Source organism: Sciurus vulgaris, assembly GCF_902686455.1.
Source record: "Sciurus vulgaris genome assembly, chromosome: 11".
Lineage (NCBI taxonomy): Eukaryota > Metazoa > Chordata > Mammalia > Rodentia > Sciuridae > Sciurus > Sciurus vulgaris.
Genome location: NC_136472.1, coordinates 525,118 through 552,271, shown reverse-complemented (window position 1 = coordinate 552,271; position 27,154 = coordinate 525,118). Strand labels below are relative to the sequence as shown.

The 27,154-nt window shown below is 61.9% G+C and overlaps 1 protein-coding gene across 1 annotated transcript in view; it reads left to right on the top strand.

Annotated features, from left to right (window-relative positions):
* The window catches only part of DEAF1 (DEAF1 transcription factor), a gene marked incomplete at its 5' end in the record, with an annotated part of 29,611 nt that extends 5,749 nt beyond the window's left edge, over positions 1-23,862 (top strand). Inside the window, 12 exon segments of the mRNA XM_079101804.1 lie at positions 196-325; positions 525-671; positions 1,127-1,212; positions 1,214-1,312; positions 1,878-1,922; positions 1,924-1,946; positions 4,321-4,478; positions 5,127-5,255; positions 5,673-5,801; positions 7,828-8,075; positions 16,408-16,497; positions 23,495-23,862. Coding sequence (XP_078957930.1) covers positions 196-325; positions 525-671; positions 1,127-1,212; positions 1,214-1,312; positions 1,878-1,922; positions 1,924-1,946; positions 4,321-4,478; positions 5,127-5,255; positions 5,673-5,801; positions 7,828-8,075; positions 16,408-16,497; positions 23,495-23,599 — 1,389 coding nt within the window. The 3' untranslated portion in view covers positions 23,600-23,862.
* Between the last annotated feature and the right edge of the window lie 3,292 nt (positions 23,863-27,154).

The following is a 27,154-nucleotide window of genomic DNA, read 5'->3' as shown; positions in this document are numbered from 1 at the left end:
AATCATTTCTCCTTTAAACCTTCTTGCATTTGTCACATGTGAGCTTTTGGGGGACACCACATCTAAAGCATGACACTGGGTGAGTAGCCTGTTCCTGCTGATAAATGGCAGAAGCCTTCCTGGAACGTGTCCTGGTGGCCAGACGAGAGGCCTCTGACTGCTCAACCCGCTCAGCAGTGGTATCTTCTTCTCTAGTCTGGGAGGACAGCCCTTCAGATTGGGGACAGCCTGAACACGGAGAAGGCCACGCTGATTGTCGTCCATACAGATGGGAGCATCGTGGAGACCACTGGGCTGAAGGGTCCAGCGGCTCCTCTCACCCCAGGTACCAGCAGGACCCGCCCCCCAGGCCCTCTGGCATTTGCTTTTGTTCTCAGATAGTGAAGCAAAGCAGACCGCACTTATTGGGCAGGGAAGGTGCAGTGCCTGGTTGAAGCAAGCGCAGCTGGGGGAGGTGGCACGGAGCTGCTGCACACTCCGGGCTCTGCTTGTGCTGGTCTGGCCCTCAACCTCTCCCTGCCCAGGTCCTCAGTCTCCTCCGACCCCCTTGGCTCCTGGCCAAGAAAAAGGTGGCACCAAGTACAACTGGGACCCCTCAGTGTATGACAGCGAGCTGCCCGTGCGCTGCCGGAACATCAGCGGCACGCTCTACAAGAACAGGCTCGGCTCAGGTGAGGTCTTGCCAGGACCACTACAAGGCCAGGGAAGGCTGAGCTGCAGGTGCTGCCCGTGACTAGAGCCCAGGCCGTGGGGGGCACCCAAGAGTGAATTTGGGGTCACAGTGACCTAGAACCAGAAAGGAAGTGGGAGGCAGGTAGAATGGAGCGTGCTCCCCAGAGTCAGTCAGCACAGACTTGAGGACAGAGGGTTCTGGGAGTGGCAGATGCTCAGCATGGGGCGCTGTGGCTCTTGCAGTGAACCACATGGTGGGTGGACAGTTCAAACAGGTAGTCAGAGCCACAACTGCAGATGAGCTCAGGGCGATTTCCCTGGACAACCTGTGGGGCAACTGTAGGATGGGCGATCAGTCGAGGCCAGGTAGGCCTGAGGGGCAGCCAGGAAGGAGGCGGCAGAGGAGGATGCTTGGGAGAAGGACCTGGCTTGGTGTCAGCCAACTGTACATCAGCAAGGGACGAGGTGTCGCTTTGTGACCCTTTCTCCTCCCATCATGGCGGCCGGGGGCGGTGCATCAAGCAGGGCGAGAACTGGTACAGGCCCGACTGAGTTTGAAGCCATGGCGGGAAGGGCCAGCAGCAAAGACTGGAAGAGAAGCATCCGCTATGCGGGCAGGCCCCTGCAGTGCCTCATCCAGGTAGGCGGAGCTGCTGGCCTCTCCCACCAGCTTCAGAGTGGTAGCACTAGCTAGTCTCGGAAGGCCTGACCACAGGGCACCGAGGCCCAGTCTAGTGTGGCCAGCAGGGGTTTGACCCCAGCGGCTCACCACGTAACGGGGGTGTCTCTTGCCGTCCCGCCTTCCCAGCAGGATGGGGCTGATGTGACCCACAGGGTGGCAGGACCTGTGTGAGCTGGCGGGGCCTGGCCCAGAGTGGGCTAGGAAGGGACCGTTGCCACAGGAGGAGTAGCGGCAGCACAGGTGGTAGCTCCCGAGGAGTGGGGCCCGCCGACACCCCAGCCCTCAGTGAGGGAGGGGACTGGCCGTCCCCACTCAGGCTCCTCCTGGTGGCACGGAAGGAGCGGCACCTGTAGGGTCCTTTGCTCCTAGCAGAGAGACGAGTCTTGCAGCCAGCATGCTATGAGGCACCAGGAGGTTTCTGAGAACCATCGTCCCACAGTGGCGGGTGGTGGCAGAGCTGCAGTCCTGCCAGCAGTGGCCGCAGGGCATTGGGCTGACTAACGCACGGGCTGCTGTGTTGCAGGATGGCATCCTGAATCCGCATGCGGCCTCCTGCACCTGTGCGGCGGGCCTGCTGCGACGACATGACGCTGTAAGTGCCAGTATGTGCTGGCAGCCAGACCCCTGCGCCCCGCACTTCTGCCGAGGGCACCGCGGGTCCTTCCTCTGGGGATGTGTGACCCTGGGTGTGGCCCGGGTTACTTTCCTGACTGGGGAGTGTGGTGGCTTCAGGAAGCCCAGGAGGCCTGCAGCGAGGGAGGCTCTGGTGTCGCCTGTCAACCCTGAAGCCTAGCACACCCCTTTTAAACTGACTGCAGCAAGCTGGCTGCAGTGGCCATGCCTGTCATCCCAGTGACTCTGGGGCAGGAGGATCGCAAGTTCAAGACCAGCCTCAGGATGGGCTGATGGGCAGGCAGGACCAGGGACAGTGCCCCAGGGCTCAGGTATGATCCAGCAAAGCAGCAGGATTTGTGCACTGGAAACCGAATGTGCAGATGGAAGAATTTAGAGATCTGGGCCCTCGAGAGACATACCACATCCACGTGGAAAGTAGAATGGTTTTCAGATGGATGGCAGCTTAGCATTCCTGTTGTGAACCTGGAGGACTCTTGGGAGATACAAACAGCCCGACTCTAAATGTCTGTGAAGAAGCACCAAGATGAAGTAGCCAAAGCAGTTCTGAGTCTGAGCAGTGACGCACCCCACAGTAAGGCTTGTGTGTGCCCAGGACAGTGGTGTTCTCAGGGGGCTAGGGGCTGGCCAGGCCAGTGTCTTCACGGGAAGTGGCACTGGGACCTCAGACGCCTGATGGAACATTCAAGAAGGTCACAGACAGATCAGGAGTGATGCCATGGCCCTCAGGAGGGAGCTTGGGCCGTTGGCCACACGGCCTAGGGCAGGTCCTCAAACGACAGTCAGTCAGTTGGGCCTCCCCTGCTTCCACCTGGGGGGTGGGTGTTCTGGAGGTCTGCTCCCCAGCGGAATAGCCGCTGCTCGTGGGAATCATGAGTAAGCACGCAGTTGGGCCCCAGGTGCTGTCCAGCCTGGACCCAGCGAAGGAGCACTTACCTGGGAAGGCAGACCAGGCCTTGAGGACTGCGAGTGGGCTGGTGAGTCTGTGTAGGTGGGCCTGCTCATCGACTCCCTTCCTCAGCTCCCACTCCAGACAGACGGCGCCTCACTGACGGGGGCAGGCCACCAGCCTCGCTCGCCCCCAGCTCCAACAGCTGTGAGGGAGACCTCAGCTACTGCTGCTGGCATCCAGCCGGTGTGGTAGCGGGGCATGCTGGCCGGCCCTGGCCCTGTGCCCTGCTCACTAGGCTGGTGTGAGGGCCCTGCCCCTGCCTGTGAGCAGGACTGTCACTCTGGCAGAAGTGCGCTCTGGAGTGGGACCCAGATTTACCTGGGGTTTGGGGGAGTCCATACAAGGAGCTCCAAAGCATCCCCAGAGGCACTGACCACGTGTGAAACAGGCGGATGGGCGTTCACACCTGAGGGTGCCAGCAGCTTTACCCAAGCAGAAGCCGCCATGGGTCAGCTAGGGATTCAAGGAGAGCAGTGGCTCACAGGGGCCTCCCTGGGAGAAGACGAGGCCTCAGCTTGCCACAGAGCTACCTCTAAAGAGGCCCTGTCTCAGCCCAGGGTCAGCACCTCCACCAGCAGGAGCCAGCTTAACAGAAGTCAGGTGACAAAGTCAGCCGTGGGCCCTGCTGTCACCCAGAGCTGGCCCCGGGAGGGACCAGCAATACAGCAGGGCCCAAGGGTGGCCCCAGCCTGTGGCCGCAGCCTGGTTTCTGCAGAGTGTTGTAAGACACGGAGGGGCAGGCAGGTGAGTGCTGTGCAGGCTCCGCACCTGCACGGCCCTGGGTACTGCCCACAGAGGCTTCTGGCTCCGGAGACCAGCCTCAAGAATTAGGGCAGGGGCTGGGGCTGTGGCTCAGTGGTAGAGCGCTTGCCTGGCATGTGTGAGACACTGGGTTCGATTCTGAGCAGCACATATAAATAAATAAATAAAATAAAGACCCATCAACAACTTAAAAAAATTAAAAAAAAACAAAAAAGAATTAGGGCAGGCAAGGTCTCAGAAGTCAGAATCAAGTGGATGTTCTGGAACTGAGGAGTGGACTAACTGGACAAGATGTCCACCAGGAGCTCAGCAGGCTAAACCTGGCTGAAGAAGTGGCCAGCTCATGTCCCTTCCCACGGGCGCCGGGCATGAGCTTCCTACTGGCCGGCAGGAAAGGGCCCCGGCTGGGGCCTCTCCTGGAGTCACCGCTGCCTCCACAACCCTCCTGTTGTGACCCCAGCTCTCCCTTGGGGACTGGGACGCGCTGTCCTGGTCCCCTGAATGCACCGCTGCCCTCGCCAGCCTCGCTGCCAGCGCTGGGAGTCGGTGGGAGCCTCCCTACCTCGCGCCACTCCTCGGGTCGCCCGGCGGGAGTGAGGCTGGGGTCCTCTGCCCACAGTGCGGCCACTGTGCTGTGCCTCTCTCTGCAGAGTGGGCCTGTCAGGCTCTTTGTCCCATACAAAAGGCGCAAGAAGGAGAACGAGCTGCCTGCAGCCCCAGTGAAGAAGGACGCCCCCAAGAATATCACGCTGCTTCCGGCCTCGGCAGCCGCCACCTGTGAGTCTCAGGGAAGCACTGCTCTGCTCCAGCAGGGAAGTGCCCCTCTGCCTGCAGCGCAGCCACGGTCCTGAGAGGCCCACGTAAAGGGCGTGGGAGGAGGCCGTCTGCCCGCGTGGCCTGGGCCCTGGGGGGGCAGAGCATCAGAGCAGAGGGATGCGGCCCAGGGGGCTGCACATCTTGCGGCCAGAGCAGAGGGTGGGAAAGAGGCCAGGGGCCAGACGCACCCTCCAGGGCACAGCCAGGGAGGCCCAGTCCTGCCGCTTCCTCCACCTGCTGGAGGCACAGCCCGGCAGTGCTTGGGTCCAGGAGGCCGGAGCCCTCCTCTGACAGGGTGCACTGGGCCTCCAGTTCCAGCTGCAGTGGTTTTCTTCATTTGAGAAATCGTAAGGGTCTTTGCTTTTCAGCTGGGCGGCAGTTGCTTGATGGACAGAGAGCTTGGCATGGGTGAAGGAGGGATGTGTGCTGTGGCTGCCTGGTGTTCTCCCACGGGCTCTGAGTCCCTGGACCCCAGTGTCCTCCCACACCCCAGATGTCAGTGCGCTCGCTCCGGCTCGGCTCCTGGGAACTTCCCGAGATCTGCCCTCTCAAGGAATTGCATGTGCCCGGGCCAGCCTGGCCATTTGTAACGTGTGTCTGCCTTTCCAGTCACCGTGACACCCTCTGGACAGATCACTACCTCTGGGGCACTGACGTTCGACCGGGCGTCCACTGTGGAGGCCACTGCTGTGATATCTGAGAGTCCGGCCCAGGGTGATGTCTTTGCAGGAGCCACAGGTGAGTCTTCTCCCGCCCGCCCTCTCCCTCACCCCCAGGGTGCATCTCTGAGCGCCTCTCGTGGCAGCTGTGCAGGCCAGCAGGCCGTGTGCGGCCGGCCAGGAGAGGTGTGGCTGTGGGCTGGCGTGACGGTGCCCACAGGGCATCCACAGCTCCTGCTTGAGGCCAGTCCGAGCTGTGTGTTGTGGTAAACAGGCTAGGGTCCATGCTGGGAGAGGGAGAAAAGGGGCAGGTCTGTGTTGGTCGTGTTTCCTTTCGCTGAGCACATCGCGCCCCTTCCTGTCATGGGGCAGACTCGGCACACCCCAGCTGTCCCTGGCACCTGTGGCGGGACCACAGCCGCAGGTGCAGCCCTGGGCGAGGTCTGCTCCGCTGTGCCCAGCTGGCTGCTGAGTGCCCGCCCCTCTCTCACCACAGTGCAGGAGGCTGGGGTGCAGCCCCCGTGCAGGGTCGGCCATCCCGAGCCCCACTACCCTGGCTACCAGGACAGCTGCCAGATCGCACCCTTTCCAGAGGCCGCACTGCCAACCTCTCACCCCAAAATAGGTGAGTTTGCAGGAATTCACGTTCCTGCAGGTCGTGGTCCTCAGAGCTGCCTCTCCTGAGTCTTGGAGTGAAATAGCGCCGGGTCAGAGCCAGAGCGATCTGGCCCCTGCTGTGTTCGTGAAGGTGTGGGGAGCACACTCATGCTGCTCGTCCTGTGTGTTCAGTGCAGGCTGTGCCTGCAGAGACCGCTGCCCACCTGGGGGGCGTGTGTGCAGACCCTCTTCCCAGAGAGGACGGGAACCCCTGGGAGAGCTGCTGTCTCTTCAGAGCTGGCTCTGGGCAGCATCTTGGGAGAGCAGAGGCCAGTGTTTGCACCTCACGGCTGAAGCCCAGCATCTCACCTGTGTGTGTACTGGGGAGTGAAACCAGGTGCTCTACCACTGAGCCACACCCCCGGCCCTTTTTCATATGTTAAGACAGGGCCTTGCCAGTAGTCAGAGGGACCTTTGAACTTGCTGTCCTCCTTTGCGAGAACTTGTCTCAAAGAGTGAAAAGGGCTGGATGAGCTCAGTGGTGGAGTGGCCCTGGGTTCACTTGGATCTTCTTGCCTCAGCCTGAGTCAGCCACACCTGGTACTGGGGATCGAACCCAAAGGGGATTGATTACTTCTGAGCCACATTCTCAGCCCTTTTTAAAATTTTTTATTTTGAGACAGGGTCTCACTAAGTTGCTTGGGGCCTTGCTAAATTGCTGAGGCTGGCCTCAGCCTCCTGAGTCACTAGGATCACAGGCCTGCAACACCATGTGTGGTTCCACCTGGCTATCTTTTAAAGACTTGGAAATAATTTCAAATATACAAAAAAGTCATAAACAGGGCATGAGGACCTTTCTCTCAGATTACTTGAGAGAGAGTTGCAGACATCACTGGGGAGCACTAGTTTCCCTAAGAATGGGAACGACGCGAAGCTCAGGAGGCTGCTCTGGAGGTGCCCCCCTTCACGCCTGGAACCGGGGAGAGCTGTATGGTGGCCCTCTCCCGGGGACTGTGTCTGTGAACTGTGGACGTCACCGGGCTGCTCAAGGCTCCCCCAGAGCCTGAGTTCTCCCATCCCTACAGAGGGCGACACCCTGACCGTGGGCAGGGAGGACCTTGGAAGGCAGGCTGAGGCCACCGGCAGTGAAGGCGCAGAGCGTCCTGTTGTTCCGTGGGCCATGCTCATGGCGGTCATTACCTTGCACCCAGCAGGGTGGGGCACGAGCTCTGAGCCGCCTATTCTCTCTGCCTCCTTGGATTCTGGCCCAGCGTGCTCTGGCGATGTCTTGGGGTCCTGTCCCTCTGGAGCCGCCCCCCTTAGGGCCCCAGCTCTTGTGAAGACCATGTCTTGTACCAGATCGCCTAGTGACCTCACAGTGGGAGCCGGAGAGGGCCTGTGATATAGTTACCCAGGTTCTCGAGGGCAGGAGGTCAGCCTGGCACACGTGGGTGCCCCAGTGCTTGTGGCTCTTGGGCCAGGACTGCCCAGTGGACGAGCCCACGCCCAGTGTGTGCCTCTGCCCTGGAGCTGTTGGCAGCTGGGGCTTGTGGGTTCTCTGGTTCCAGTCCGGGGTTCCAGGGCTTCCTCAGTCTCCTCTTTGCTACTGTGTCATCAGCTTCTCTATCCATGAGAAATGCTTCGTGTCTTCAGTGAATCCCTGCGTCCAGTGTGGTGCTGAGAAGGCCATCCTGGTGCACAGCCATGCAGCTGGAGCCCTGGTTCTCCAGTCTGTGGCCCTGGCTGAGTCTCCTGGGCCCGGACAATCCCTTGCGTCTCACACCGCCTGTCCCTCGCACATGGGCTGCACTTGCATGCCCCATCCATGAACGTGGGCTCTGAGCCTCAGCCAGGGCTTTTGCGACATTAGGAAAGTGCCCCTGAGGAGCTGGGTAGGCATGTTGGAAACAGACAGGGTGACTGTCCCTGTGTGTGGCAGGAGACATCAGGCAGTGGATTGCCCACTGACCTTGCAGCCAGCACTCAGGGATGCATGAGGCAGCTGTGAAGCCAAGAGGTTGCTAATCTCCTGTCTCTCGGTTTCCACGCTGCAGTGCTGACGTCCTTGCCCGCCCTGGCTGTCCCGCCGTCCACCCCCACCAAATCCGTCTCCCCCACGGTGGTCAATGGGCTGGAGATGTCGGAGCAGCGCAGCTGGCTGTACCTTGAAGAGATGGTCAATTCTCTACTCAGCACGGCGCAACAGCTGAAGACGCTGTTGGAACAGGCCAAGCAGGCCAGCTCCTGCCGAGAGGCTGCAGCCACCCAGGCCAGGATGCAGGCGGACGCAGAGCGGAAAGAGGTAGCGTGCGGCTGTCCTCCCACCCAAGCGGTCCTGCTGCATCCTGGAGCCCTGGGGGGAATAGGGATGGGCCTCCCTGGGAGCACTGATGGCTGTTGTTGCTGAGGCGTTTGGTTTTGTAAATAAAATTGGATATTTTGGGCTGGGGTTTAGCTCAGTGGTGGAGTTATGTGTGAGGCCCTGGGTTCCATATCTGGTACCGCAAAAAAAAAAAAAAAAAAGTTGCTTGTTACAGAGAGAAAGCGCACACCCACAGGGACGTTCTCTTCCCAGTGACCTCTGTGTCCTCTGGGAGGCAGTGTGCCAGTGCCCATGATAGCGCTGTGGGGATGCCCACGTTCCCACCTGGGGGCGGGACACCCAGCATCACCCCTGACCATCAGCGCTTGTTTTGTCTTGTGCTGGGTCGGAACCCAGGGCCTCGGGCGCACCAGGGAGGGGCTCACCAGGCAGGCTCACCAGGCAGGCACACCAGGGAGGGGGTCCCCAGGCAGGCTCACCAGGCAGGATCACCAGGCAGGCTCACCAGGCAGGCTCACCAGGGAGGGGGTCCCCAGGCAGGCTCACCAGGCAGGATCACCAGGCAGGCTCACCAGGCAGGGGCTCACCAGGCAGGCTCACCAGGCAGGGGCTCACCAGGCAGGCACACCAGGCAGGCTCACCGGGCAGGCACACCAGGCAGGGGCTCACCGGGCAGGCACACCGGGCAGGCTCACCAGGCAGGGGCTCACCAGGCAGGCACACCAGGCAGGGGATCACCAGGCAGGCACACCAGGCAGGCACACCAGGCTGGCACACCAGGCAGACACACCAGGCAGACTCACCAGGCAGGCTCACCAGGCAGGAGCTCACCAGCAGCCTCACCAGGCAGGCTCACCAGGCTGGAACACCAGGCAGACACACCAGGCAGACTCACCAGGCAGGCTCACAGGGCAGGGGCTCACCAGCAGGCTCACCAGGCAGGCTCACCAGGCAGGCACACCAGGCAGGGGCTCACCAGGCAGGCACACCAGGCAGGGGATCACCAGGCAGGCACACCAGGCTGGCACACCAGGCAGACACACCAGGCAGACTCACCAGGCAGGCTCACCAGGCAGGGGCTCACCAGGCAGGGGCTCACCAGGCAGGCACACCAGGCAGGGGATCACCAGGCAGGCACACCAGGCAGGGGCTCACAGGCAGGGGCTCACCAGGCAAGGGCTCACCAGGCAGGCACACCAGGCAGGCTCACCAGGCAGGCTCAGCAGGCAGGCTCAGTAGGCAGGCTCACCAGGCAAGGGCTCACCAGGCAGGCTCACCAGGCAGGCTCACCAGGCAGGGGTCACCAGCCAGGCACACCAGGCAGGCACATACCAGGCGGGCTCACCTGGCATGCACACCAGGCGGGCTCACCTGGCAGGCTCACCAGGCAGGCACACCAGGCAGGGGCTCACCAGCCAGGCACACCAGGCAGGCTCACGAGGCAGGGGCTCACCAGCCAGGCACACCAGGCAGGCACACACCAGGCGGGCTCACCTGGCATGCACACCAGGCAGGCTCACCTGGCATGCACACCAGGCAGGCTCACCTGGCAGGCTCACCAGGCAGGCACACCAGGCAGGGGCTCACCAGCCAGGCACACCAGGCAGGCACACACCAGGCGGGCTCACCTGGCAGGCTCACCAGGCAGGCTCACCAGGCAGGGGCTCACCAGCAGGCTCACCAGGCAGGCTCACCAGGCAGGCACACCAGGCAGGCACACCAGGCAGTGGCTCACCTGGCATGCACACCAGGCGTGCACACCAGGCAGGCTCACCTGGCAGGCTCACACCAGGCAAGCACTCTGCCCTGAGCTGCATCCTGGCCCTTTTCGGCCTCCTTCATCCAAGGCTGCAGTCTGGGCAGGCGTCTGGCTGGTGAGCCTCTCCTCTGCTCTCTGGTGCAAGTATACCGGGCTGCTGCGGCTCAGAAGGTGGTGGGAGGCGGCATGTCAATCAAGGGCACTGGGGGAGAGCTTGGGTCAAGGGTGCAACAGCAGAGGCCTTTGGATACCAGCCTCTTCAGTTCTGCAAACGTGGCCAGAAGGCCAGCAAGAGGGGAGAGGTCAGGTCCTCGCTTCTGAAGGGTTTGAGAGAGAAAAGATTTAAAACACTCTAAGGAAGAGCTGTTCTAAACTGGCACTGCTGAAGTGTGAAGGGGAGAGGGCATCCTTGGGCTGAAAGCGACAGCACCCCTGTGCTGGGTTGTTTAAGACCTGGGTGGAGTTCAGTGGGCGTAGCCACGGTGTCATGGTCACTTGGGGTGCACACCTGGCAGCTCCTGGTGCCCTGTCTGGCAGTCCCAGCCCTGGATGTTGCGGGCCTGGTTTCTGTCGTCAGGTCAGCCCCAGCCCTGTGGTGCTTTGGCCAGTGGCTCAGGCAGCACGCACCTTTCAGTCCTGCTCCTCCTGTTGCTGCGGCTTCTGAGACAGAGCCCATCCTCCATGCACATCATCCTTGGGCTGCCTGGATCAGTCGGTCAGGGCGCGGTGCTTTGGCCTGGGGCTCTGAGGTGGCTGAGGACATTCAGACTTCCCACCTCCGTGTGCTCGGTCTTTGACCCTGCGGAGGCTATGCTTGTGTGGTTCGTGCTGCGCCTGTTTCACATGACGAAGGGAAGAGCCCTGCCCAGCCTGCTGGGCCAAGCGGGCAGTGCTGCTCGTGTTGGTCTGCCACTCAGGACCACCAGCAGTGTCTTCGGGAGCAGAGGTTGTGGGCCCTGGGCCTGTCTTTCTCTGCAGAAGGGTCTGTTTTGCTGGAAGTTTGTCCAGAGGATCAGAGGAATCCTGGTCGTGCTGGCTATTGACACCTGAAGGGGCAGCTGCCTGACCTCCTGGTCACATGACTCGCAGGTGGTGGGTGGCCAGAAGCCTGGCTTGCCCATGCCTTCAGGGGCTCCTGTGCCCGAGGTGTTCAGCCACTGGCAGATGTGATTTCCTTCATATGCCCCAGATCCCCAGAGACAGGACCATGGCTTGCAGTGCCACTGGGCAGGGAGCAGGGCCAGTGTGGGCAAGGCAGGGCGTGCCAGGCAGGGCAGTAGACTTGGGGTTGGCCAGTGAGTGATTTCAGGAATCTGAGGCAGGGGTGTGGCCGTGGGTACGTTCTCCAGGTGCTTGGGGCAGGTGGGTGGTGGGCTAGAGCAGGCCTGGGTCAGCTGGCTTAACTTGGCGTGTGAGCTGTACGGGAGCTCGTGGCCGAGCAGGGACATCCCTCCATGTAGGCTGAGGGCCAGAGCCTCAGGGCTCGGGTGGGGAAGTGTGAGGCGGCTTTGCAGGGTAGGCATCCCCCACCGTCTGTTGACTGCGTCAGGTGCTCCCTTCCTCCACTGCTGCTAGTCACAGGCCCAGGCGGCCTGTAGCAGGAGCTCCCCGATGGGGTCCTCGGTGCTGCAGAGGCCAGGAGACAGGCCTCGATCCTCGGTGGCCCTCTCCTTTCTCCAGGTTGGCTGGTCTCGCTGCTCAGGCACACACTCACAGTCCTGTCTCTTGCCATCTCTGGGAACTGGTCGCCCTGTCCAGGGGCCTCTGCCCTCCCGATACTGTGAGCTCTCTAGCCCTGGAGCTAGGACTTGGACCCCCTCTGATCTGTAGTCTGAGCCCAGCTGGGAGACGTGGCAGTGCTCTTCGTGACATCACGTGGACTCTCCATGCTGCCCAGGCTAGCCCTGACTCCCTGGTGCTGGGACATGGCGCACCCCTCAACTCGGCTTGAGCTCTTTTGGTTCCTGGTGTGCATCAGGGGGGCCAGGTGTGAGTTCAAGCCTGCGATCAAGCCCAAGCCAGGGCTGGGGCTCCTGGGAACCAGCCTCAGTGTCCACTGTGTGTGGACCTGGCCATATGGTTGTTAGGGATGGCTTGAGGCACTGAAGGGGCCTGGGTGAAGGTTGAGGACCTTGTCACCAGCTGCTTCTGCGTGTGACCCCATGCACATGTGGCCCTTCTAACCAAGTCAGTGGTGGCTTGCCACTCTGGGGACATAGCTACGGCACCTGGACAGGAGCAGCCACTGGGTCCTGTGAGATGGTGGACTGGTTAGAGCTGTGTGGCCCTGGAGGGCCGGCTCCACAGGCCTCTCTCGGAAGGGGTGCCTCAGCACTGTGTGGGACGCCCACTCGGGCTGCAGGAGGAGGCCCCACTCTGTCAGTGGCCACGTGGTATTTGCAACTCAAGATTTAGTCCAGCTGAGCTGTTAAGGGGATTTTTGCCAGTTTTAACCATGGAAAGTGTGCATTCACGTGTATGTAATTAGTTCTGCAGAGACTGAACAGATGTCCTGGCTGTCACGGGTACAGTGTCCCGCAGACGGTGGCTGAGGGGCTGCGGGGTCTTGGGTCTGAGCCACAGCCCTGGCTTGGGATGGGCCAGCCTGTCCTGGCCTGTCCCCGTCGCCTACCTCTGCTTCTCTTGCTCTTCCGCAGCCACTCTCTGGTCCCCTGACTTCCTCTGTGAGAGCTAAACATGCCTTAGCAAGAAATGCAGGACAGGAAGAGGAACCTAAAAATGTCAGCATCGTGGCTTCCTGGAGATGCAGCCGGAGCCAGGCCGAGCCTGGAGGCATGCCGTGCGTGGCCTTGGTCTCTGTGGAGCCTTGGTGCCCACTTGCGAAGTAGCACAAATGTACAGGCACCAAAGAGTGGCCTGCAGGAGGCCACTGCCTGTGACCACCCTTCGACTCAGGCAGGACACCGTTCTGTGCTGTCCTTCCCCAATGAGCCCCCAGCCAGGACAGCCACAAGGGGGAATGTGGCCCTGTGCTGGTGTCTGTCTCGCACCACTCAGGAGCCAGCTGCTGACCGGCCTGCTGCCACTACCCACCCCAAGTCCCCAGCAAGCTCCTTGGAACCCCTGCCTGGCGGTGTGGAGCCACCCAGAAACACTGTCCCAGGAGCCTCGGGAGGCAGCTGTCACCAGGAACGTGTGGTGTCGGGAGGGTGGCCAGGCAGGGCGAAGGCACAGGGTGGCTAGACACAGAGGCCCTGCATGCCAGCCTGGCCACAAGCAGAGCTGGCCATAGCTGTGGGTCTGAAGTGGGGCAAGAGCAGACCATGGTGGCTTCGCAGGCAGTGTGGCCCTGGCCGGGCTCTGGGCGATGCCATTAGACTAATCCCTTGATCCGCTTATGCACGCGGTTCAGCTTTCAGACAGACTGCTTGGGTTTGGGGGTTTCCTCTGTTTCATTTGCTTCCTCTGCTGTTGATGCTAAAAGAAAGAATCATGCCTAATTTGTGCTGCCCCTGAGAGAGAGCAGGCCTGGGCCAGCGCCCTGAGGGAGGACACGCGAGGCTTTCTCTGCCATGGGGTGCCGGCAACCACACGGCCACCAGGACCGCCCCAGGCCTGTCTGCCACAGCCCTGTCTAGCGGGCCTGGTGAGAGCCCTGTCTCCCCTGGTACATGGCGGTTCTGGGCCTCTGGGCTGCAGCTCCTGGGGTCCAGGTGAGCGCCTGCTCTGCTCTAGCAGGTTCTCCTGAAGCCCTGGCACTGGCCACTCCCATGTCACTCTTGCCCTCCATGCAGCCCCCATGGAGGCCGAGCCTGTGTGGAGGAGGCTGCTGCCTCTGGTTTGGGCCTCAGCTCTGGAGGAGCCTCTGGAACTGCCCCGTGGGTCTGACAGGGTGCATGGCCCCCACTCCTCTGAGCGGTCAGCCTGCCCTGCCTCCACTGCCCCTGCAGCGGCTGCGTGGCCAGGAGGCCGTGGAGCCCCACACAGGTCCTCTGAGAACGCACCAAGGAATGCTTGCCCCTTGAGAGGCTCAGTCCCCTGCAGTCCCCAGGGACAGCCCTCTTGCAGGGGCCACTCCAGGGGAGCCTGTAGTGCCTGGCCTCCCTCCTGGGGCCTCAGGGTTGCTTAGGGACAGGCGAGCGCCAACGAGGACACAGTGTGCAGTGGCTGGAGGCGCCTGCGCAGCTCTGGGACAGGGTGTCTGACAGAAGCTCCCCTGGCTGGGTGGATACCGGCTGGTTGCATCTGCCACAGTGTTGGCTGTTGCGAAGTCCAGGTTGAAGGTCAGGGTGAAGGGCCGTGGCTGGCTAGTTGTCTTGGAGGTTGGTGTTGGACTGCCGCGTGCAGCTGTGGGTTTTCTAGTTAGATTTCTGGTTCTCTGCAAACCAGCGGCAGATGTGTCACCGAACACACTCCGTTGCAGTGACTGTCCCCATCTCTTGATTCACGATTCCCAGCGGCTCTTGGCAGAGTTGCTTCGTCGCCACATGTAGCCCTTCTCCAGGCTGGTCATCGAGGCCCAGCATGTGACAGGGCATGTGCTGCTGTTCCAAGTTGCTGCTGCAGCGTGATTAACACCCTGGCTACCTGGGTACTGTGCAGGGGGCCAGTCTCCTGCAGTGCCCGGGGCAGCAAGATCTGGAAGCTCTTCTTACTGAACCAGAGGCTGGGGGCTCCCTGCCCATGGCAAGCACCAGTCCTCTCGCTGGCCACCTGCTGTCCTGGGACCCTGAAGGCAGACAACTGTGCAATCGCCCACCAACTTGAGCTGCTTGGCACAGGAGTCCAGGGGCTTCAGCCTCATGCCTGGGAGCTCCCGTGTGATCCAGGTGCTGCGGCTGCCCATCCATGGAAGACCGCTCCCAATGGGCTGTGATTCCCACAGGTGTCTGGAATGCTTCTGAGGGACTGGCTGACATGGTCAGGCAACAGGGCATGGCAGGCCAGGCACCTGCACCTCCTGCTGTGCAGAAAGCCTGTTTTTAAAATAAGCTTGTCCTGTGGCCCAGCACAGTGGCCATGCCTCTACTACTGGCTTCTTGGGAGGCTGAGGCAGGAGGATTGCAAGTCCAAGACCAGCTTCAGCAACTTAATGCAACCCTGTCTCAAAATAAGAACTTAAAAGGTCTGGGGATGTGGCTCAATGGTAGAGTCCCTGGGTTCAGTCCCTAGCGCCACCAAAAAGTAATAAGAAAAGAAGCTAGTCTTGGGGTCATCCCAGGTTTCAGGAACGCTACTATTAGCACAGAGCCCCTTGTGGCCCTCACAACCACCCCCTCAGCTGCGCATTGCTGCAGGCCCAGTGCCCTCCTGCTGGGTGTGCTGCCCGCTCTGCGCTGGACCCAGAACCTGTCCCTCTGGGGTCCATCCAGCACATGTGCACTCTGCGTGGCTGTGCTGGCCGCTAGTGTCCCTTTTTTCTCACCCCGTGGCCTGGGAGCCCAGGAGGCTTGCCTGAGGTCCCCTCCCCTGATCCAGCGGCTCTGCAGGGGAGGGCCACATCCCATCTCCCTGCGTCCCCACCTGGGTTCCTGGTGTGGACTCAGCACTGCAGTTACCTTGGCTTCCCTCTCTTGGGTGGGGGTGTCTGCCCGGCCTCCCTCTGAGAAGTGACTCCCTCTGAGGATCTTGGCTCCCAGGGAGTCCAGCGGGTGGGCGGTCCTCCCAGGCAGGCAGAGCCAGGGAGAGTTCTGGAATTCCTCCGATGGGAGATTTGCCCCACCCCCATTTGTGGGTCCCTTGTCTCCAGCACGAGGGGCTCGTCGACGGGCATCCAGTACCTTGGCTGACACCCAGGGCTGCCACCCTGGTTCTGTGTCCTCCAACACAGCTCGGGCTCCTGACGGCCACTACAGGACGCTTGGGCCTGCTGCATCCCCACTCCAGCCCTGGAGACCCCGCTCCCCCAGGGACTCTGGCTCCTGGGATGGTGACCACAGCGCCTGTAGCATGTGGCTCCATGTGCGCCCTTGTGCCCGGGGGCCGCCAGCAGCTGCTCGCTCACGTGTGGGTGGGGTCTGCAGCCAGCGGGGGCTGGGAGTTTGCCGCTCCCCACCTCCAGGGGGAAGGTGCTGGTGAAACAGCGCTCGGTGGAGACGCTGGCCGGTGTGCGAGCCAGGATGGAAGCAAGGCCAGCTCAGAGTGCTGGCCTCCTGCGTGGGGCACGGCGCTGCTGCCCGCCACCCAGTTAGGTCCCCACCGAGCCCTCCTGCCAGGCACCCCCTTGCTGGTGGTTCTCCATCGCAGCGCGCAGCACCTGTAGGTGAAGAAGAAAACTCCAGTCACGTAGCTTGAACCAAAGCACCCCCACTTCAGGGAGCCCCCGAGCAGCGCGGGGAACGCAGGATGCCTGTGCCGGGGCCACATGTCCCCGCGGGCTGGGCACCCGGTGCTGGCCGGGTGTGGCCCGGACTAGCCTCCGGGAGGCTTTCTGTCACCGCTGCCTGGGGTGGGAGTCCCTGAGCATGGCGGTGGGCTTCCTGGGCAGGTGCCGGGTGGGAAGGCGCTGCTGCTGGGTGACGGGTGTGCCCCAGTGGCGCTGCGGAGGGCGGTCGCGTGGCTCCTGTACACTGACGCCTCTTGTCCTTGCAGCAGTCCTGCGTGAACTGCGGCCGGGAGGCCCTGAGCGAGTGCACCGGCTGCCACAAGGTCAACTACTGCTCCACCTTCTGCCAGCGCAAGGTAGCGTCCCCGAGGCCCAGCCCTCCCAGTGTGGAGCTGTGTGGACACCTGGCGCCCCTCCCAGTGGGCCTGCGCCTCGGGTCACGGTCACTCCGTGGCGGTCCAGAGCCCTCTGCTGCCTGCAGCTTCCACCTGGATCCCTTCGCCAGGACCCACGGCTGGGGCCTCCGTGAAGCCCTCCCCTCCCGACCGCAGTGCACCAGGGGGCAGGCCATGGTGCCAGCTGGAGCGGCCCGGGTGGGCCTTCAGGGGTGAGAAGGTGCTGGCTGCCATCCCTCGGGTGGCCTGGGCAGCGCGGCCTGCTCCCCTGCAGCCCACGCAGCACCGGGGTCAGGAAGCAGAGCCTCTGGTCCACGTCCCCAAGCTTCCTTAACCACTTCTTGCTCCGAGGGACGGGTGTCCGGTCGCTCTGCTGTGCTCGGTGTGGCAACCTGAGCCTCCATCGGAGGCGCCGGTGCTCCCTGGCCCGCACCGCTCCAGTGCTCGCACACCGCCCTGAGGGACAGGGTCAGCGGGGTCACACAGGTGCCCTGAGTCACGGGACAGGTGTGCTTGTCGACAAAGAAGGCCCGCAGACACAGGAGCACCCAGGTCGGTCCTCCCCCAACAGAGACAGAGACAGGCGAGGTTTTCTAGAGTTGGTAGAAAGGGTATAAGTGACCGCCAGCCGGGACCTGAAGGCCAAGCCCTGCCGCCCTGCTCTTCCTTCCCAGCCACACTTCCAGCCTCACTGCCCGGGGCTCTCCTCGTGCCTGCTTCTCAGCCGAGACCTCCTGGGAGCCGCGTGTGATCTACACACCATAGTATTCACCTGGGCCAGGCCTCCGAGTGGTGTGTCCGGGCCTCTCTGGGTGGTGTGTCCAGGCCTCCCTCTGGGTGGTGTGTCCAGGCCTCTCTCTGGGTGGTATGTCCAGGCCTCTCTCTGGGTGGTATGTCTGGGCCTCTCTAGGTGGTGTGTCCAGGCCTCTCTCTGGGTGGTGTGTCTGGGCCTCCCTCTGGGTGGTGTGTCCGGGCCTCCCTCTGGGTGGTGTGTCCGGGCCTCCCTCTGGGTGGTGTATCCGGGCCTCTCTCTGGGTGGTGGTGTGTCCGGGCCTCCCTCTGGGTGGTGTGTCTGGTCCTCTCTGGGTGGTGTGTCCGGGCCTCTCTCCGGGTGGTATGTCCAGGCCTCTCTGGGTGGTGTGTCCAGGCCTCTCTGGGTGGTGTGTCCAGGCCTCCCTCTGGGTGGTGTGTCCAGGCCTCTCTCTGGGTGGTATGTCCAGGCCTCTCTCTGGGTGGTATGTCTGGGCCTCTCTAGGTGGTGTGTCCAGGCCTCTCTCTGGGTGGTGTGTCTGGGCCTCCCTCTGGGTGGTGTGTCCGGGCCTCCCTCTGGGTGGTGTGTCCGGGCCTCCCTCTGGGTGGTGTATCCGGGCCTCTCTCTGGGTGGTGGTGTGTCCGGGCCTCCCTCTGGGTGGTGTGTCTGGTCCTCTCTGGGTGATGTGTCCGGGCCTCTCTCCGGGTGGTATGTCCAGGCCTCTCTGGGTGGTGTGTCCAGGCCTCTCTGGGTGGTGTGTCCAGGCCTCTGTGGGTGGTGTGTACAGGCCTTTCTCTGGGTGGTGTGTCCAGGCCTCTCTCTGGGTGGTATGTCCAGGCCTCTCTGGGTGGTGTGTCCAGGCCTCTCTCTGGGTGGTATGTCCAGGCCTCTCTCTGGGTGGTATGTCCAGGCCTCTCTGGGTGGTGTGTCCGGGCCTCTCTCCGGGTGGTATGTCCAGGCCTCTCTGGGTGGTGTGTCCAGGCCTCTCTGGGTGGTGTGTCCAGGCCTCTGTGGGTGGTGTGTACAGGCCTTTCTCTGGGTGGTGTGTCCAGGCCTCTCTCTGGGTGGTATGTCCAGGCCTCTCTGGGTGGTGTGTACAGGCCTTTCTCTGGGTGGTGTGTACAGGCCTTTCTCTGGGTGGTGTGTCCAGGCCTCTCTCTGGGTGGTATGTCCAGGCCTCTCTGGGTGTTGTGTCCAGGCCTCTCTGGGTGTTGTGTCCAGGCCTCTCTCTGGGTGGTATGTCTGGGCCTCTCTCTGGGTGGTGTGTCCATGCCTCTCTCTGGGTGGTATGTCCAGGCCTCTCTGGGTGGTGTGTACAGGCCTTTCTCTGGGTGGTGTGTCCAGGCCTCTCTCTGGGTGGTGTGTCTGGGCCTCCCTCTGGGTGGTGTGTCCGGGCCTCCCTCTGGGTGGTGTGTCCGGGCCTCCCTCTGGGTGGTGTATCCGGGCCTCTCTCTGGGTGGTGGTGTGTCCGGGCCTCCCTCTGGGTGGTGTGTCTGGTCCTCTCTGGGTGGTGTGTCCGGGCCTCTCTCCGGGTGGTATGTCCAGGCCTCTCTGGGTGGTGTGTCCAGGCCTCTCTGGGTGGTGTGTCCAGGCCTCTGTGGGTGGTGTGTACAGGCCTTTCTCTGGGTGGTGTGTCCAGGCCTCTCTCTGGGTGGTATGTCCAGGCCTCTCTGGGTGGTGTGTCCAGGCCTCTCTCTGGGTGGTATGTCCAGGCCTCTCTCTGGGTGGTATGTCCAGGCCTCTCTGGGTGGTGTGTACAGGCCTTTCTCTGGGTGGTGTGTCCAGGCCTCTCTCTGGGTGGTATGTCCAGGCCTCTCTGGGTGGTGTGTACAGGCCTTTCTCTGGGTGGTGTGTACAGGCCTTTCTCTGGGTGGTGTGTCCAGGCCTCTCTCTGGGTGGTATGTCCAGGCCTCTCTGGGTGTTGTGTCCAGGCCTCTCTGGGTGTTGTGTCCAGGCCTCTCTCTGGGTGGTATGTCCGGGCCTCTCTCTGGGTGGTGTGTCCATGCCTCTCTCTGGGTGGTGTGTACAGGCCTTTCTCTGGGTGGTGTGTCCAGGCCTCTCTGGGTGGTGTGTCCATGCCTCTCTCTGGGTGGTGTGTACAGGCCTTTCTCTGGGTGGTGTGTCCAGGCCTCTCTGGGTGGTGTGTCCAGGCCTCTCTGGGTGGTGTGTCCGGACCTCTCTCTGGGTGGTGTGTCCAGGCCTCTCTCTGGGTGGTGTGTCCAGGCCTCTCTGGGTGGTGTGTCCGGACCTCTCTCTGGGTGGTGTGTCCAGGCCTCTCTGGGTGGTGTCCATGCCTCTCTCCGGGTGGTGTGTCTGGGCCTCTCTCTGGGTGGTATGTCTGGGCCTTTCTCCAGGTGGTGTGTCTGGGCCTCTCTCTGGGTGGTATGTCTGGGCCTCTCTCCAGGTGGTGTGTCTGGGCCTCTCTCTGGGTGGTGTGTCTGGGCCTCTCTCTGGGTGGTATGTCTGGGCCTTTGTCCGGGTGGTATGTCCAGGCCTCTCTCTGGGTGGTGTGTTTGGGCCTCTCTGGGTGCTGTGTCCAGGCCTCCAGATGGTGTGTCCGGGCCTCTCTCTGGGTGGCATCTGGGCCTCTGGGACTCAAGGTAGGGAGACTTTCCTGTGTTTCTCTAAAGCATGATTTTAGCTGTGCAGACCCACGGCCCATTCTGAGTGACCTCCCTTGATGGCATGAGGTGGGGGAGCTCCTTTGGCACGCTGATGTCTAGCTGTCCACGTGGCAGCACTGGTTGGAAAGGCCTCTGCTGGACATCTGTTAGCACATGGCAGGGTCTGTCTGACCCTCAGCCCTGCTCCACTGATGGCCAGACTCTCCAGCACTGTCCCTTTGAAGTAAGTCGGCGGTGGAGTCGGGTCCTCTGACTCTGCTTGCTCAGAGCTGCCGTGGCTACCCCTGTCCTCCGCAGCCTGTGACCCTCAGGCCAGCTCTGACTTCCGGGAGGCAAGCCTGCTGGGCAGAGCTGCCATCTAAGGGCGCGACTCTGGCGGTCTGATGGAGGAGTGGCGTCACCCACTGTGGTATCCGCCAGAAACGTTCTGTAGTTTCCAGGTGGACGCCCACACCTCTCCTCTTGGCTTTGTTCCAGAGTGGTCTGCTTAGGTTGTGTCCCCGGGAGTGAGCGGGCGCCTTCCACCGAACCACGTCCGCCCAGCCCTTTTGGTTTTTATTTAGAGACAGGGCCTGGCTAAGTTGCTGAGACTGGCCTTGAACTTGCCGCCCTCCTGCCTCAGCCTTGAGCTGCTGGGATGACAGGCGTGGCCACCGCACCTGGCCACAGCAGCCTGCTCTTGATGCTGTTGCGTGGACCTCCTCTGCGATCGCGCGCTGCCGGCGTGAGCAGACCCGGTTGACTGCGTGCTGTCACCGCACTGCACCCTGGGGATCCGCTTACGGTTCCCGCAGGCCACTTTTGTGTCCGGTGGCTCCGCCAGGGTTCCTCTGTGGAGGACTGCCTGGTCTGTGCGCGGAGGGGGCGGCTTCCCTGACCGGGACACCTTTCTCCTCCCTTTCCCTCCGTTTTTACTGCACTGATAGACCCTCCAACACAAAGAGGAGAGGAGGGGAGGGGGCCTCACCCTGTCCCCACGTTCGGGCCTCAGGGTTTCGGTGAGTGTCTGTCAGACGAGGACGTTTCCTGGTCCCCAGGTGCGAGGGTCATGGCATCGCGCTCTTCCGGGACAGGACTGGAGGCTGGCCGGCTGTGTCGCTGGGGTCACCACACTGGCTGCGGTGTGTCGCCCTCCCTAAGCGTGCTTGACGTGGCGCGCTGGGACGTTGTGGGGATCTGCACCATCCAGAGACCAGGTGGGCTGTGCTGCGTCCGGTGCCTCCGCTGGTGGCCGGCCTGCCGGGGCCCCTGCTCTGCCTCAGGAGGCTCGGGAGCCCTGGCGAGGCCGGCAGGCTGGCCACCCTCTGATGCACTTCTCCCCTCAGCTTGTTTCTTCTTGAGCCACGTTGGCAGTCTGCAGTTCCTGGGAATCTGCCCACTTTTGCCGCCTCCGTGGCTGTCTGGTTGTTGGTGTGAAGGTGTCCAGGGTCCCTTAGGATCTTTAGATTTTTTTTTTATTCGTACTGCGAATTAAGCCCAGGGTACTTTACCTCTGAGCTACCTCCTCATCCCCTATGCATTTTTTAAAAAAATATTGAGACAGGGTCTCATTTAAGTTGTTTAGGGTCTCCCTAAGTTGCTGAGGCTAAACTTGAACTTGTGATCCTCCTGCTTCAGCCTCCTGAGTGGTGGGGATTCTGTGTGCCACTGTGCCCACCTGGAATTTTGGATTTTTCTGTGGTGTTTCAGCGAGGTTTTTCATCACTGACTAAAAGATCTGATAAGAACAATGTAGAGCTGGGCACAGTGACGCATACCTCTGATCCCAGAAGCCTGGGAGGCCGAGGCAGGTGAATTGCGAGTTCAAAGCCAGGCTCAGCACTTAGTGAGGCCCTAAGCAACTCAGAGAGACCCTATCTCTAAATAAAATATAAAAAATAGAACTAGGGATGTGGCTCACTAAGGTTAAGCACTCCTGGTTTCAGTCCCCAGTGCCGAAAGAAAAGAACTTAGAGGAGGAAATGTTTATTTGGGGTTTATGGTATCAGAGATTCGGTCCACAGTCGGCCGCCTCCGGTGCTCTGGCAAGGGGAGGCTGTGGAGGTGGAAGGCAGCTCTGGAGAGGCTCCGCCAGGGACCTGCCCCTCGCCATGCCCGCCTGTCGCCACCGGTCCTCCTGAGCGCCCGTGAGCGTGCCTTCTCTGAGCCTGGCGTTCTTGCACACGGGCGGGGTCGGCTGTGAGGCCCTCCGTCTTTGCGGATGTTGCGATCTGGGGTCTTCTCCCTCGGCGTTGGGGCTCCAGGTCTGCCCGTCTTGCCAGGCCAGCGAGCCCGCCCTCAGGCCCAGGGTCTCCTCCCTGCCCTTGCGCCCTGCTCTGCGTGCGCTCCCGGGGCTGGTCCTTCCCTGTGGCTGTCTGCCTCCTGACTCTGTGGTCCTCTGGGGACGTGCATGTTAGGAGGGACGCGCTTAGCCAGCGCGTGCTGGGTCCCGCGCGCTCGGGGTCCTGCGCTTCCCTTTTCTTTCGGTCACACTGTTCCCCCAGGCCCGGGTGAGGCTGGGCGTCCCAGTGTGTGCCGGCTGGGCTGCGTCGCTGCGGCTCCCGAGACGGACCTGTTTTTCAGCTTAAACCGTCCTGATTTCCTCTGTGGCCTGTGAGCTGTTCAGAAGTGTTGCGTGTCAGGTGCTTTGGACTCCTGGACTTTCTGCTGCTGCCAGCTTCCAGCTCCAGTGTGGTGGCTGAGGACACGTTGCAGGACTCCTGCCCCTCAGGCTTCCCGAGCTTGTCCCCGGCGAAGCGTCAGGGTGGACGGCCTTCACTGCTCGGGCCAGGGTCCTGTTGAGCGCGAGGTGTCCACGTTCCCGCTGCGGCCGTGCCCCTTGTCTCAGACGGATCCTCTTGGTACCACGGGGTCTATGCGGCAAGCCGCGTGGCTGGGCCTCTGCCGCCTGTGCTGTTGAGGCGCCCCCTCGCCGGCCTGGCCACTGTGGCTGGGCGGCGTGGGAACTGGGGCACTGACCAGAAGCTGCTCGTGGTCTGCACTCACGTTTCTCCTCTCTTGCGTCTCCTCCTCCTCCTCTCCCTTCTCTTCCTCCTCTTCCTCTTTTTCTTTTGAAAAATTCATTTTTAAGTATAATCAGAAAAATCATGAAAAAACCTACAATGCTTCCTATGCTGATTTTATCTGGATCATATTATTTTGGATTCCTAATTTCAATCATTCAGTCTTTTCCGACTCATTTCCAGAATTCTCCCCATCACGCTTGGTGTGTGCAGCCGTGTAGTCAGGAACCCCTTCCCGAGGAGACGGTCTGCCCGTGGTCCAAAGTTCCCACCCTTTCTCCAGTTCAGGAATATTGCCAGGGCCCGTCCGTCCTCATGAAGTTTTGTCCCACGAATAATGCAGGTCCTTCAGCAGCAGGTGACTTCCGTGGGCACACGGCACCGGCACAGCCGCGAGCCCTGGTGTGCGAGAGGCCACGGCTGGTGGAGCTGTAGGACCTGAGGCCCCAGGAGCGTGGGCAGCTTTGGACACAGGCCAGCTCACAGGAGGCAGCCTCTGGAATGAAGCCAGGGCCACACGGCCCCCCAGGCTTGACCTGGCAGCAGCCGTTGGCCTGTTAACACGGTGTCCCTCCTTTCAGGACTGGAAAGACCATCAGCACGTGTGTGGCCAGTCGGCTGCGGTGACTGTTCAGGCAGAAGAGGTTCACGTGGCTGAAAGTGTGATCGAGAAGGTGGCCGTGTGACCTGCTGCCCGCCTGCAGAGGCCTCACAGGCGGAAGCCCCCGAGGCTGTGGGGGTCACAGAGGGAACTTGCTGGACAAGTTATCGGTGGACTCCGAGTGGACTCCGAGTGGACCCTGCCCTTACAGATGAGCTCCTACCACCCAGAAGCCCTGAGGAGTTGTGTGGCACTGTGGGGCGGGACCGGGTCCTGCCCTCCTGGTGCTCTTCCCCTGGATCATGAGCATCCGGCCTCTGTCTGCCGATAGAGTTGTAAATAAAGTCCCCACCCCACCCGACGGCGCCTCCAGCGCCCCTGCCTCCGGGCCGCGCTCTGCCTGTGGTTCAGGTTGCGCAGGTGGCGGCTGCAGCTCCCTGACCGACCATGGTGAGGGTGGGCGCAGCACTGCCCTTGCTGACACCTTGGTAGGGTGGACGCAGCACTGCCCTTGCTGACACCTTGGTAGGGTGGGCACAGCACTGCCCTTGCTGACACCTTGGTAGGGTGGGCGCAGCACTGCCCTTGCTGACACCTTGGTAGGGTGGGCACAGCACTGCCCTTGCTGACACCTTGGTAGGGTGGATGCAGCACTGCCCTTGCTGACACCTTGGTAGGGTGGGCGCAGCACTGCCCTTGCTGACACCTTGGTAGGGTGGGCGCAGCACTGCCCTTGCTGACACCTTGGTAGGGTGGACGCAGCACTGCCCTTGCTGACACCTTGGTAGGGTGGACGCAGCACTGCCCTTGGTGACACCTTGGTGAGGGTGGGCGCAGCACTGCCTTTGCTGACACCTTGGTGAGGGTGGACGCAGCACTGCTCTTGCTGACCTCTCTGGCCCCAGCGAGGCCCCTGAGGTGACGGAGCTTCTTCCCACTGCCTGGCTGGCTCTCGCCCAAGTGCCCTCCGTAACCCACCTGTAAAGCCCAAGAAATCCCCTTCTGTCTGTCCTGTGGTAGAGACGGAGCAGTGCATCTGGGCCCCATGGCTCCCTGGCGCCCAAGCTGTGCCCGAGGCTGCTCAGGGACCCAGAGGCAGACGGTCTGCCTGGGCCCAGGCCTTCTGGATGCAGAGTCCTGGCCACCTTCGCGTGTGTCCACACTGTCCCTCCTGACGGCCCAGAGCTGGGCTGGCGCTCCTGCTGAAGCACTGCTTCTGCACCACAGCACCCCAGAGTTGCAGCCCTGGGCCCTCCCCTGGGCCAGGTAAGGTCCCGTTCCTGCTATGCACAGGCCCTCCAGCGGGATGGGCTGCCCTGACCTCCAGAAGCCCTCTCCAGTGGCCACGAGGGCATTGTCAGACCCTGTCCTCCCAGCCAGGTCACAGAGAGGCCACAGTGAGGTCCTGGGGCACGGCTGTGGTTCAAGAGGACTGGCCCTCCCTGGGGAGGTGCGGCTAAGGTGGCAGGAGACCCAGGATAAATGGCCCACAGAGGGCCCGGCACCCAGGAGGACATCCAGGCCACTGCCAGCCAGGGGCAGCAAGCAGGAGCAGTGGAGCTGTGTGGGGCCATGCAGGTGTGAGGACCTAGCCACCTGAGCAGGGGACACCACCGTGTCCTGAAATTATGGGCCATGCTCTTCTTTGTCTTCAAATCGGAGATCAGGACCTCACATTTGTTGGGGTCTCCACGTCCTGCCAGGATCGCGGTCAGTGTGTCTCAGCATGGGCTCTGGGTCCAAGTCCCCCAGCTGTGCTGAGCTGCCAGTGGCCTCTGTCCACCTCAGGGTCATTCTGACCTTCCCTCTGTCTAAAGAGCTCTCAATAGGGCTCAGCAAGGGCCAGGCACATTTGGACCCTCAGGTCCTAAGGGACAGAGCCCAAGGGAACCTGGTTCCAGTTCCTAACTGTCAGCACGACACGGACTGGGGACACTCAGGCCAGCAGAAGATGACGGGTTCAGGGACAAGCTAGAGCCAGCAGGTCAGGGGAGGCTTCCCAGAGCCATGAGCCAGGACAGGAACACTCAAGGAATGGGCAACAGCACTGGACAGCATGCTGAGGTGGTGTCCATAGCCATGGACCTCTGAGCACTGGGGGAATGTCCTTGGGTTCTGAGGTGGTTGCGTCCACAGCCATGGTCTCTCAGCCCTTGAGGAATGTCCTAGGGTTCTGAGGTGGTGGTGTCCACAGCTGTGGTCCTCTGGGCCCTGGGGGAATGTCCTCGGGTTCTGAGGTGGTGGTGTCCACAGCCATGGTCTCTCAGCCCTGGGGGAATGTCCTTGGGTTCTGAGGTGGTGGTGTCCACAGCCATGGTCCTCTGGGCCCTGGGGAATGTCCTAGGGTGCTGAGGTGGTGGTGTCCACTGCCATGGTCTCTCAGCCCTGGGGGAATGTCCTCGGGTTCTGAGGTGGTGGTGTCCACAGCCATGGTCTCTCAGCCCTGGGGGAATGTCCTCGGGTTCTGAGGTGGTGGTGTCCACCGCCATGGTCTCTCAGCCCTGGGGGAATGTCCTCGGGTTCTGAGGTGGTGGTGTCCACCGCCATGGTCTCTCAGCCCTGGGGGAATGTCCTCGGGTTCTGAGGTGGTGGTGTCCACCGCCATGGTCTCTCAGCCCTGGGGGAATGTCCTCGGGTTCTGAGGTGGTGGTGTCCACTGCCATGGTCTCTCAGCCCTGGGGGAATGTCCTCGGGTTCTGAGGTGGTGGTGTCCACCGCCATGGTCTCTCAGCCCTGGGGGAATGTCCTAGGGTTCTGAGGTGGTTGTGTCCACAGCCATGTTCCTCTGGGCCCTGGGGAATGTCCTAGGGTGTCCAGGTGGTGGTGTCCACAGCCATGGTCCTCTGGGCCCTGGGGAATGTCCTAGGGTACCCCGGTGGTGTCCACAGCCATGGCCTCTCCCCATGGGGTATCTGGCCCTGCAGCTTTGTTGTAGCCTGGGCCTCCCTGCTCTCAGGGAGTGTTCTCACGTGCTGAGACTGGACCTTCAGTCTGGACAGTCAGGACAGTCTTAGGTCTACAGCCCTGACCTCACTGTTCAGAACAGAATGCAGCACCTTGTGGCAGTCTTGAGGACATATCAACCTGGACATCGAGAGCCCCCGCCAGCAGGGCTGACAGGCACTCTCCCAAGACGGAACGTGGACGGTGACCAGGGCCAGGTTGCCTCAGCACAGGCCACTTGGCGTCCTCTGCCTAACCCTGGCCCCATTGTTCTCCCCACTGGGCAGAGTCCAGATAGAAGCACAGGTTAGCTGAGCACACAGTGGCCTTGGCATGCGAGTCCCTCAGGGAGGCCCCGGGTGGGCCCCGGCCAGCTCCGCAGTCCCTTCCCTACCAGGTTTTGGGCATCTTCTGGCCAGGGGTTGGCAGCTGATATTTTGGCCTCCAGGAAGCTTGAAAATAGTGCGTCTTGCTATTCCCACTAGATTTTGCTGGGACAGCAAATCCCAGAGTTCACCCACCTGGTCCTCAGAAGCAGGAGCTGGCCTGGTCGCTGGCCCCTGGCCAGGCCTGGGCCTTTGGTGGGTGCCTTCCACTGGGTACTGCGCATCCCCAGGAGACACCTGTGCCCCCACTCTCAGGGCAAGCAGAGGTCTAGACCCTCCAGGACACTTGCCCACTCTCCCGTAAATGGGGA